Source organism: Eschrichtius robustus, chromosome 3 (genome assembly GCF_028021215.1).
Source record: "Eschrichtius robustus isolate mEscRob2 chromosome 3, mEscRob2.pri, whole genome shotgun sequence".
Lineage (NCBI taxonomy): Eukaryota > Metazoa > Chordata > Mammalia > Artiodactyla > Eschrichtiidae > Eschrichtius > Eschrichtius robustus.
The window spans coordinates 138,954,112-138,967,029 of record NC_090826.1 but is presented as its reverse complement, the minus strand read 5'-3'; the positions used below and the strand labels follow the sequence as shown (position 1 = coordinate 138,967,029).

Below are 12,918 nucleotides of genomic sequence, written 5' to 3'. Positions count from 1 at the left end.
TGTATTAACCCAAAACTGGTTAAGTGACTTGATTTTTATTCCCAAAACGGTTATTTCAAAGTATAACTTATAACCATGTAATCTGAAAATCATCTTAACTTTCATGGACAAATAGTTTTTTGTTATTTTTTTCTTTTTACTTTACTGCACACTTTACAGCAAAAAAAAATTTTTTTTCTTAATTTAAGGTAAAATAGCCCTCATTCACCAATCTGAATTCAAATCAAATCCCTTTTTAGTCCTCGTCCGTGTGTTCATATGCATATCCAAATATAGTTTTTGAGAGGTAAGATATGTTGATATAAGAGTCATATGAAGAAATTTTGAATAGTTATGGATACAGAAATGCCTTTTAAAAAATATTCAACACAAATACTTAAAAATATTAATTTCACTGTGATTCATTTATCCGACAAACATTTATCTGTGTTTACGTCAGAGAAGGCAAGAGTGCTTCCAACTGCAGGTGATCCCCAGAAGGAACTGATATTTACACCAGATATTAAAGAACAGGCAAGAGTTGAACAATAGAATGGAGCATGCAGTAAGTATAGATGTATACCATGCTTAAGTATCCATCAGAAGATATTAACCAATTTCTAAATAAACCTCTTCTTCACAAGAAGGTCAATCAATAAAATTCACTGAGCATAGACCACTATACTAATATCGTGGAAAGAAAGAACCTTAATCATCTTTCATTCCCCCCTTTTTACCTTGCAAGAGGCTGTGGAGGTTCTGACAGAGACATGTCACTACTGGAAGATGCACTTGGGGGACGTTCCTGCACTTTGTTCTCTTTGTCAGATTCTCCAGATGGCTGATACCCTGGTCTGGTCTAAGAAAAAAGGACATCAAAGTTATCTGACTCACATCATAAAGATATATTCAAGGAGCACATAAGATAAATATTAAGTTGCTTCAACTTTACAAAGATCACGAAATGCAGGAGCTTTTTTCTCTCAAATAAAACCAATTCAAATTTAGTTTGTCTTAAAAGCAGCCATTACAGTTAACAGCAAAATTACACCTGAAATCCAACAAAGGCACCTAACACACTGCATAATTCGGAGGAAATAATACTCTTTCTAAACCTCAGTTTTTTCACCTAATAAGTGGAAATACTAGTAGTACCTACCCTTCTCAGGGTTGTGAGAATTTACTGAAACTTAAGCCTGTAAAACATTTAAAACAGTATGTGGTATATGGTACAGACTCAAATGTTATTCTTATCCTTAAAAACAATAGCAATAGTCATAAAATTAGCACACTAAAGTAGGATATTCTCTAATTTCAACACAGATAACAAAACTAGGCTTTTCACTATTAATACAGTCTAACTTTGCTCAGTAATACTGTAAAAACTAGGCAAGGATATAACAGCAGTGATGAGACAGATCAGTAACAATCACTCTAGGAAACTAACTGAGCACTTATTTTCAATCGTATTTATCTAGAATAAACTTCATGAAAGGCCATCATTATTATAAATACTGTCTGAGCATATGTCTGAATATTAGGAATGGTGAGTAATTTTTAAATAGTATAGCAAGTAAGTTTTTCCTAACTGTGAATTACTTCCCTTTGTATTTCTGTCACTACTATTACCTGTGTTTCCTGCATATGTTGATGAGTTGGCTCTTCAAGCAACGACTTTTCTAGAAGCAATTTGGAGTAAGTTTCCTGCAGTCGCCTATTTGCTGATGGCTCAGAAGGAGGCACATTTTTCACTTTAGTAAAGGCTTCTTTCTGTTTCCGGTAGAGCTCCTGTAATCGTTTGTTCTTCTGTTCCGTGGCCTCCTTTTGAGCCTTCTTCTCCTCATTTTGCTTCCTCTTCCTTTCCTCCTGCTGTCTAACAATGTACTGTCGTACCTCATCTGTATCATAGTGACGCTTTTTGGAAATAACAGGGGGATCTTCATTAGCTGTTATTTTGTCAGGTTTTCTTTTTATTGGGCTATGACTCCTAGGAGCTTGTATTGATGCTGATGGCTTCTGATTCTGTAACTCTCCTGTCTCTTGCCTTGCAGCCTGAGCTGCTGAATCCAGCTGTAGGTCATCAAGAATTCCACGAATTTCAACAGGTAAAAAGTCCTTATTTAAGGCAGCATTTTCCTCCTGTTTATAATCTGGAAGAGATGGAACTAATTTCTTTACATTATTTTCTGACCGAGCTCTACTTCTTGAACGTTCTGAGTTTCGTGGAAGATGTCTATGTGAAACATCCAATCTGGTATCCGATTCTGCTCTTCCAATATGACCGCCTACAAAGTATGAACTGTTAGTGATGTATTAAAATTCTATATTCATTCCTAAGATTTATCACACTAAGGAGAAAATTAGGAATTTCGCTGTATCTTAAACTCAAATTCAAATATCCTATAAAGTCTCCTAAGGAATATCTTAGAAGGAAAGAAAAACAGTAAGAGAAGAATTTCAATACTCTTAGAAACTATACTTCCTCAGCATTTTTAAAAAGTGCATCTTTTGGGCTTCCCTGGTGGCGCAGTGGTTGAGAATCTGCCTGCCAATGCAGGGCACACGGGTTCGAGCCCTGGTCTGGGAATATCCCACATGCCGCAGAGCAGCTAGGCCCATGAGCCACAACTACTGAGCCTGCGCGTCTGGAGGCTGTGCTCCGCAACAAGAGAGGCCGCAATAGTGAGAGGCTCGTGCACCGCGATGAAGAGTGGCCCCCGCTTGCCGCAACCAGAGAAAGCCCTCGCACAGAAACAAAGACCCAACACGGCCAAGAATAAATAAATAAATAATTAATTTTTTAAAAAAATAGCCTTTTAAAAAAAAAGTGCATCTTTTAATATTTCTGAAATAAGGACGTATCTTGCTGTTGATATGAATATTTAACTATATGAATAATTACTATTTCTCTCCCATATGCATATTTAATGTTACTATTTCTCTCCCTCACCAAACCCTCAAATAGTTGTTAAAAAACTGACAATGTTATAGGCTGCCACAACTCTCCAATGAATAATAGAAAAAATTAAATATATAGAAAAACAATCATTTTATCATCTAAATGTTTGTTGATGTGGCTTAATTTTAGGCTAAGGACGGTGTGAGTTTATTTATAAGCTAGATGAAAGTGAAGAGGAACAAACACAAAATATATATTGACTTCTATATACCAAATTGCATCTCTTACTGAATCCATTCCAGAAGCTCAAATTCAGGCAAATTTTTGCCATTGAAAAGGAAAGCGGGTTTGTAGGTATTTATATTTCATTTCCCAAAATTAGTGTTCGTTAGTGAAAAAGTAACTGGTTATTTCAAATGGCACTCAAGATGTTTCAAAAAGAAAACAGCAATGGACTTGAGGGTCAAACTAAAGACCTGTGGATCTAGATCAAATTTTGTCACCCACTGACTGTATACCCTTGAGAAAACTCACTTCTCTCTCAGGGCCTGTTTCCTAATCTGTCAAACAACAACAAAAAAATCCAACCTTGTGAATGTCTACTTGTGTTTATGTCTGTGGAGATAAGACAGATTGGACTTGATTCTCTAAAGGTCCCTAAAGGTCTAACAAGATTTGATTACATGATGCTTTGCTATTTATTCATAATGACAGCTAAATGTAATTAATATAACACAAACAGAATTCTTAATAAAGATCATCATAACATCTATATATGGAAATTATCCACAGACAAGCCTAATTTCTTCTTTTTTGAGCTACATTCACAATTATAATGCAAAGTCTTAAGAGCATTCTTAAAAGAGTATTTTCACCTCTCAAAGTACTTACACAAGCAACTTTTAATTGCTTTGCTCAACAATTTTAATGGTTGAGTAATTTAATTTACTAATTTAATTACTCACCAGATTTAGTAGTTCTTTCTCTTCCACTTCTGTCACTTGATGCTATTCTTCGCTCTTTTTGCTCTATTCTAGGTGCAGGTCCCAGAATTTTCTTCACTAATTTTTGTCCATCTCGCCAAGAAGATGTACTTATCAGATGACTGCTACCTAAAAAAAAAAACAAAAACAAAAAAAAACCCAAATATATATATATTGGATTGAATTTCCAACTTAAATTTTAGCTCTCAGAAGTACATCTTTAAAAATCTCCAAACAATAAATGCTGGAGAGGGTGTGGAGAAAAGGGAACCCTCTTGCACTGCTGGTGGGAATGTAAATTGATATAGCCACTATGGAGAACAGTATGGAGGTTCCTTAAAAAACTAAAAATAGAACTATCATACGACACAGCAATCCCACTACTGGGCATATATCCTGAGAAAACCATAATTCGAAAAGAGTCATGTACCACAATGTTCATTGCAGCTCTATTTACAACAGCCAGGACATGGAAGCAACCTAAGTGTCCATCGACAGATGAATGGATAAAGAAGATGTGTCACATATATACAATGGAATATTACTCAGCCATAAAAAGAAATGAAACTGAATTATTTATAGTGAGGTAGATGGACCTAAAGTCTGTTATACAGAGTGAAGTAAGTCAGAAAGAGAAAAACAAACACCATACGCTAACACATAAATATGGAATCTAAAAAAAAAATGGTTCTGATGAACCTAGGGGCAGGACGGAAATAAAGACACAGATGTAGAGAATGGACTTGAGGACATGGGGCCGGGCGGGAAGCTGGGACGAAGTGAGAGAGTAGCACTGACATATATACACTACCAAATGTAAAACAGATAGCTAGTGGAAGCAGATGTATAGCACAAGGAGATCAGCTCGGTGCTTTGTGACCACCTAGAGGGGTGGGATAGGGGAGGTTCAAGAGGGAGGTGATATGGGGATATATGTATACATATAGCTGACTCACTTTGTTATACAGCAGAAACTAACACAGCACTGTAAAGCAATTATACTCCAATAAAGATGTAAAAAAAAAAAAAGTACATCTTACTCAACCATACACATATTTGTAATTAATCTTTTGCTTATCTTACACCAAAGTCAAAAGGTTTACAATCTAATTTTATTTTTAAACTTAAGTCCCCAAAATTAATGAACAGTTTGTTTAAATCTTGACTTACCCACACACCTCAAATACTAAGTGTAAAATGCTTTGAAAGTTAAGTACCAAATACTAATGATTTCTGAAACCTCAAGAACCAGGGCACTGAATCTAACAATTTGGCACAGAACAATAATATGTCTTAACTATAATAAGTGTTTGGTTTACCAAAACTAGCACAGTACCTGACACATAGTAAAATGTATGTCTGCTGAATGAACAAATGACTTAAGCTAAGCATAGAAAAAAAATTTAAGGAAACATATAACAAATAGTTAACAGTGATTACCTTTGAAGGGGATGGTATTACAGGGAATTTCACATATTTTACAGATATATAACAAAACTACATACTATTTTTTAATGCATAAAACAATGACATTCAAAAAGCAAATATCATCAACACTTTAAATTGCCCTCATTATAAAACTTCATAAAAATAAAAGTATATTTCAATAAATACAGCTGTTTACCAAGAGAAAAAATTTTCATTTATTAGCTTCAGATTGTAAAAAAAATTAACATTAGACCATTATTTCAAAACAGACGGTAACATAAAAACCAAAAAATGCCGTGAAAGACCATTTACAAAATAGAAACCATTTTAAAAAACTGAAATAAATACATAAAAGTGTTTAAATGCAAAGCAATATAAGAAATGTAATGGAAATGAAAATAATGAAGTAGCACTTTAAACCTAATTAAATTAGAAGAAAATACTTTTATATTCATAGCCAAAGCTGGTAAAATTACAATAAAAATCACTCTTATAAAAATCATACTTATACCATGCTTGTTGAAATATCAATGGATATAGTTTCTCTAAAAAAAAGAAAAAATAGTATTATATGTCAAAGTGCTCATTTTCCTTGATCAAATAATCCAAGTAATAGAAATGTATCCAAAAGAAAGAAAAAAAAATAAATGAAAATGTTCACTGTATAATTTTTTATAATATCAGAAGTAACCTAAACATTGAATGGTAGATAGTTGAACTATGTTTCTACTAGAAGGAGTACTGTGTGGCCACTTCAAATTACAATTTCTATAAGAAATAACAGAAATGTTCTTGTCGTAAGATGCTAAGAGAAAAAGATAAAATTTTATGGATACAACAGCTACAATCACCTACTACTGTTCTTTAAATTACTGTAAGGAAATACACAAAATAATGCTAGTACTTTGTTTAAGTAAGGGCAGTGGTTTTTAATCTGTCGTCTTCTATTTTCCAAGCTTTCTGTGATACTATTTTATTGATTTATAATTTAAAAAAAATACCACCCCCTCCCGCCCCCGCACAGAAATGCTGCGGAGTGTACAACTTGAGACATTCTGTAGGACGCCTGACAAAGTGTAGCCTTTTATCTTGTTTCAGGATGCATATTTATTACAAGTGCTCTGGTTAAATATTGAAAAGTTATATGCTGCAGTTTAGCATTTCGCCTTTGCAATTTACAGAAAGTATTGCAGAAAATAAACTTTTGTTTCATTTTGCAAAAAAAAAAAAGAAACTTTATGTTCTTAAGCAAAATGAGAGAGCAGGCTTCTCTTCAATTTCAGCTTAATTTTCTGAATCAGGAGCAAGCAACCACGAATATACTGGGTAGCTATTTATAAATGTTGGCTTCCAAATATGCTGGGTGGTTATTTCTGAATTCTGGCTTTCTGGAATAGTCTCATGCAGTCATTGGTAGAAAAAGAGGACTTTCACTATAGATAAACTCTTAATACAGCTTTAATACAGTTTAATGACTCTCTGTCTTGGTCACTGCCACAGTACACACATGGGAATTAGCCCACCACAAAACTGGATAAATACAATCCAAAATCAGTATTTGTAAGTTATAGTGGTCCCAGTGCTTCACTTCAAACTATGCCCCTGACAACTAATATCACATGAAAAATACTTTGTTATATTTTTTTGATGTAAGAATTAGTGTAGTTTACATTCAGATAATTCATGTTCCTATAAAATTTTATTTTTTTATTTGTATACAGCCAGGGTCATTCTTGTATGACATCTACAGTTAACAATGGGCGTCACAAAGTAAGTTATTTGACACTCTTCTGATTAGTCTATGACCAGAAAAACAAGCACCTGGTCAGAAACCAGTGCCCCGTCACTCCTATTCCCTGTTCCCATAAGACTTGGTAAGTTCCCTATCCTACATTCATTACTCTTTACTGTAACTACATATCTACTCTTTTCCTGACAGGATTATAAGTTCCAAGAGGGCAGGGGCTATGTGCATCCTCCTTACCACTGTACTGCCTAAGCTTAGAATACCCCAGTGCCACACATATAGCAAGTGCTCAAAAATATTTGCATAATGAATGAATGTTTGAATGTCTCCAAACTGAAAGTGACAAGTTCCCAACTTTCTCCACTTTCTCTTGACCCAAATTACTCATTGACTTAAATATGACATACTAAATAGCCATTTTCAATATAGCTAGAAATAACAATAATCAGTAGTACTGGAATTACACCTAACAATTGAGTGCTTACCATGTGTCAGGTACTATATTGAGTACTTTTGGTATTAACTATTTTAGTTCTCACAACAACCTATGAGAGAAGTAACTACTGCTTTCCCATTTACATATGGGGAAACCAAAGGATACCAAAATTAACTTATTTACCAAAGGAACAAAGCTAGACATGACAGAGCCAGGTTATAAATCCCAGGCAATCTGGATCAAGCCTGAAATGTTAATCACTATGGAACTAGGGAATTCTCTTTTTCCCCCTTCTTGATTTATTCAGAGTCCAGCCTGACCACTACTAGCATGGACTGCCAGGCTTTTCTTGTGCAACATTTATTCTCTTACGAGAATGAGTGAAGGAACTTAGCTACAGTCATAAGCCATCCCTTTGTATATAAAAGTTCACTACATAAAAATCATTACCTTTAATCTGGTTAATTTCTATTAAAAATAATGATAGAAAAAAATTGGAGGGGGGCATTATTCAGCATCATGGTGAATATATGGTTTGATGAGTATACACATACATGAAGACTTATCAAACTATACATTCTAAATATGTTTAACTTACTCTATGTCAATTATACCTCAATCAAACACACATATACAAAATAATGATACATAAAATATACTGAATTTTTGCATGTGTCGAATAATGAGAACATTTATTTCCATGTAGATGCCATTTCACTAATATGTAACTTTAGGATGGGCCTGATATTGAGAAAACCAACCTGTTTTGCATTCTGGACTTGATAACTGTGCTACCTTTTGGACTTTTCGTACTGGCTTGACCACTTTCTTCTCTTTACTTTTTTCAGCAGGTTTTTCTTTCATAGAGCTATCATCTGAAAAGCAGAAACGTATATAGCAAATATTATAACAATTGCTACCTACCCACTCATCCTCCCCCCCAGTATGAAAAATCTGTGTAAAGTATATGATTCAGGCAGAGAGAGAGAAACCTTCACTGATGCTATTTCTTTGACCCAAAGACTACAATGCCAAGTCCTCTTACAGCAAAGTCTAGAGATCACCGTTACTCCAATGTTAGGTTCCAATTCTTTGTTATCTTTTTCAGGAAATCCTTGAGAAATTCACCCTGCTTTCACAAACTAGAAGACGCTGCAACAGTAATACTTCCCAAGCTAGATCATAGCATTTATAGAATCTCAGAGGTGAGCACTTTCACAGACTCCTTTTCATTTAAAAATTCCTACTTAACTGAGACATTCATGACCTTCTGGCGTAAAACTTTATAAAATACTCAATATTCCTAAATTAGGCCCTTTTATGATTATGCTAGTGAAACTTGTCAAGGTATTTCACATACACACACATAAGTTACTACTCACTAATTTTTTAATTCCAACCTGGGGAAATAAACTGAACATATAAATTTGAAAATTAATCTCAATTACAGATCTGGATAAATGTACTTTAAAATACATATAGAGCTCTGCATTCTGGGCAAAGAAGAAGTAAATGTGAGTCAAAGGCCCTGAGGCAGGAGCATACTTAGTGTCTAAGAAACAGCAAGGAAGCCAGTGTGAATGAAGTGAACAAAGAGAAGAGTAGTAAGAACTAGGGTCAAGAGACATAACTGAGGGCAAGATCATGTAGGGCTTTATAGCTCATTGTAAGAACTTCAGGTTTTACTCAAGAATAAGATAAGAAATTTTTGAGCAAAGGAGTGATATGACCTAAATTAAATTTTAACAAGGTTACTCTCACAGCTGCGATGAAAACAGACCCATTAGAAGAAGGGCAGAAGCAGGGTAACCAGTTAGAAAGCTACTGCGGTAATCCAACCAAGAGACTGATGGTGGAGGGCTTAGACCTAGGTGGTAGCAGAAAGTGGTTATATTTCAGACAATGTTAGATATAAGGTGTGAGAGAAACAGAGTGATCAAGGATGACTCAAGATTTGGGACCTGAACAATTAGAAAGATAAGATTAACTAAAATGGAGAGACTACCACAGGAATAAGTTTAAGGGGTGTACCATGACCCCATTTAGTTAGTTACCTAGCTCCATTTTTGGATATATTAAGCTTAAGAAATCTATTATGCATCCAGGGGAAGGTGCAGATTTAGCAGCTGGATATCAATCTGAGTTCAGAGAAGTCTGGCCAGAGACATAAATTTGGGAATCATCAGCAACAGAGCATATTTAAAGTCCTGAGACTAGATGAGCTTGCCTAGTTTGTATATAGATAAACAAAAAATTTAAAAAACAAAAAAGGAAAAAGAAAGGGGTGGAGGAGAAAAGAAGAGAAAAGAAAAAGAAAAAAAGAAAAGAAAAATAAAGAGAAGCACAGATCCAAGCACTGAGACCAGGACCTGCTGATGTTCAGAGATCAGAGAGTCGATTAGGAAAAAAACAACTAAAAAGGAGCAGCTAGACTTAGGAGGAAAACTAAACACTTATGGTATCCTAGACAGATGCCAAGTGAAGAATTTCAAGGAAGAAGTGATCAGTGATGTCCAGTGATGCTGAGAGATCAAGTAGGATGACAAATGAGAATTAAACATTGGATTTAGCAATGTGGAAGTGTGGAAGTCACTGATGATCTTGATAACAGCAGTCCACAGACATGTAGGAGCAAAAACCTAACAGAAGGTTTCAAGAGTAAAACAGGAGAAAAATTGGAGACAATGAAGATAAGGCAACTTTCTGAAGTTTTGCTGTAAGTAAAAGAAGAGAAACAAGGTAGTTGCTAAAAAGAGTAGGGCCAAAAGAGGGGTTCTTTTATGATGGTTGAGATAACAGCATGTTATCAAACAGTATGTTGATGGGCACGACCTCGTACAGAGGGAAAACTTGATGATGCAAAAGAAAGAAAACAAGGCTGAAGTAATGTCCTTCAATACACAAGAGCAAATGGAATATAAAACACAAGTAGATGGGTTTGTTTAAGATAGGAGCCCAGGCAGAGTTCACCCACCATATCAAAAGAGAAGGCAGACTATAATACGCAGACCTCTTTAAGAGTTTTTTGACATACATCATTCCACTAGTCTATAATGATACTGTTCTATGAAGTATATAGTTATTATTCCTATTTTACAGATGAGAAAACCAAGGAAGAGAGGTTATGTAACACAGATAGTATAAATAGCTAATATGTGGCAGAGCCAGAATTTGAACCCTTGTAAACTGATTCCAAAATCTTTGCTCTTAACTATTATATTTCCTTTCCACATGGGAAAAAATTTCTGAAAATAGTGTTCCAACAGTAACAGTAGGAAAATTGGACTGGACAGTTAATGCCACAATATTTATTAGCAAAATCTCCACTGGGGCTTACTAGAAAAATCTCAGGCTTTAGAGTCAGACAGACTTGGTTTTGAACCTTGGCTTCGATTCTTAACTTTATGCAACCTCGGGAAAATTACTCTTTGGGCCTACATTTCCTCAACTGTAAAACATTCAGAAGACTAAGTACCCAGTAGCATCTTGCCCAGAATCATACAAGGTGTTCAATAGTAGTAACATTATGAGTATGACCTTCCTATTTCCCTCTTCCAATCTTCCATAAGTTCCTCCTTCCATCCTCTATCATTATTCCCTTCCTATAATGTTCATTTCTCTTCCTGCATTTTACCTTCCTGTTAGTTATCTTATCTGCTGCCTGCCAAATTACTGACCATTTCAAAGATCTCAGAGGTCTAGAAGTAAACTTCAACTAGACTCTACTATGTTTTCTTCAAATCAGACAAGTCCAACTCAGAAAGACCCTTAGTTTAAAAATAGCCTAGTTTCTGCCTCATCAGCTATGTATGCAATTTTAACCCTGGAGCAGAGCCCAGAGGCTAGAAGAGCCTTACAACTAACACCATCACTACTTTAGTATACCATGCAGTTAGAAAAGGGAAATATCTTTAGTTTGGTAACAATTTTATGTTTAAGTATTGCACGTTAGACAGTATGCATGATAAAACACTCAAAACCTAGGAACACTCTACACTCACCTGCAAAGTGAAGTGCTAAGTCACGATACAGTTCTCTACTCATGTTTTGAAACTCAGCCTCCTGCCACACTTTCCCATCAGGTGTTCGAATCTTGGTCTCTGAAGGATTGAAGCCTAATATATAACCAACAATACAGAACATTCTTATTAAAGTTGCATTAAAAGTTTTGTTTGTTATATTCTTTTATAAGTGAGATAAAATTAATAAACTATAAAATTCACTCTTCTAAAGTGTACAACTCCCTGGTTTTTAGGATATTCAGAAAGTTATACAACTATCACCACTATCTAATTCCAGAGCATTTCATCACCCTGAAAAGTAACCCTGTGCCCATTAGCAGTCACTCCCCACACCATTCCCTCTATTCCCCGGCAACTACTAATCTATTTTCTATCTTTATGGATTTGCTTGTTCCGGACATTTCATAAAAATAGAATCACAGAATATGTAGCCTTTTGTGTCTGGCTTCTTTCACTTAGCATTTTGTTTTCAAAGCTCATCCACCTTATAACACTTATAGAAGCTTTATTTCTTTTATTATTGAATGATATTCCATTGTACAGATATACCAACATTTGCTTATCCATTCATCAGCTGATGAACATTTGGGTTGTTTCTACTTTTTGGCTATTATGAATAATGTCGCCATAAACATTCATGCACGTGTGTGTGTGTGTGTATGTATATGTTTTCAATTCCCTTGGGTATTATACCTAGGAGTGGAATTTCTGGGTCATATGGTAACTCTATGTTGAACTGTTTGAGAAACTGCCAAACTGCTTTCTAAAGCAGCTGCACCATTTTACATCCTCACTAGCAATGTATGAGGGTTCCAATTTCTCCATATCCTCACCAACACTTGTTATTGTCTGTCTTTTTTATTATAGCCACCCTAGTAGGTGTGAAATGGTATCTCACCGTGGTTCTGATTTTTGTAACCCTAATAACTAATGATGTTGAAAAGATTTATAAGCTTTTAAAAGAGGAATGCATCATTAGCTACCACATAATATGTTAACAAATACTGTTTGGAAGAAGTAAGCTTCAGTGAGACAAAGCAATATACATTTGTTCAAAAAGACTAGAAATGGAGATGTACTAAATTAAATGATAAATGGCAATCATAAATTATGGATATCAGAGCTACAAACTACCCTTCTTAAGACTAAAAGAGACACAATGCTACTCATTCTTCTTTTTTTTGAATACAGGCATTAATTGCTATCATCTGTCTGATTTTGCCTATGGCTGAACAAATGGACAAGCTGCTATCTACATAGGCAAAATGCAACCAAAGTATGGAAAACAGTTCTTTAAAACATACCTGCTCAATTTCTCAACAAACATTACACATGTGCTATTTCCTAGAAATTATCATTCTAATTTCCTACTTCAAATTTATTACTACTCTTTTAAGAAACATACAGAACTTAGAATGTTATTT

At 34.9% G+C, this 12,918-nt stretch overlaps 1 protein-coding gene across 5 annotated transcripts in view; it reads right to left on the bottom strand.

The window, feature by feature from the left end:
• The window catches only part of CEP350 (centrosomal protein 350), a 136,986-nt gene that overhangs the window by 98,755 nt on the left and 25,313 nt on the right, over positions 1 to 12,918 (bottom strand). For all 5 annotated transcript variants that reach the window (XM_068541344.1, XM_068541348.1, XM_068541346.1 and 2 more), the window contains exons 7-11: positions 11,474 to 11,587; positions 8,234 to 8,347; positions 3,844 to 3,990; positions 1,609 to 2,264; positions 717 to 838 (exon numbers count right to left, since the gene is read on the bottom strand). In XM_068541344.1, the coding sequence (XP_068397445.1) occupies positions 717 to 838; positions 1,609 to 2,264; positions 3,844 to 3,990; positions 8,234 to 8,347; positions 11,474 to 11,587 (1,153 nt within the window). The remainder of the gene's footprint in view (positions 1 to 716; positions 839 to 1,608; positions 2,265 to 3,843; positions 3,991 to 8,233; positions 8,348 to 11,473; positions 11,588 to 12,918) is intronic.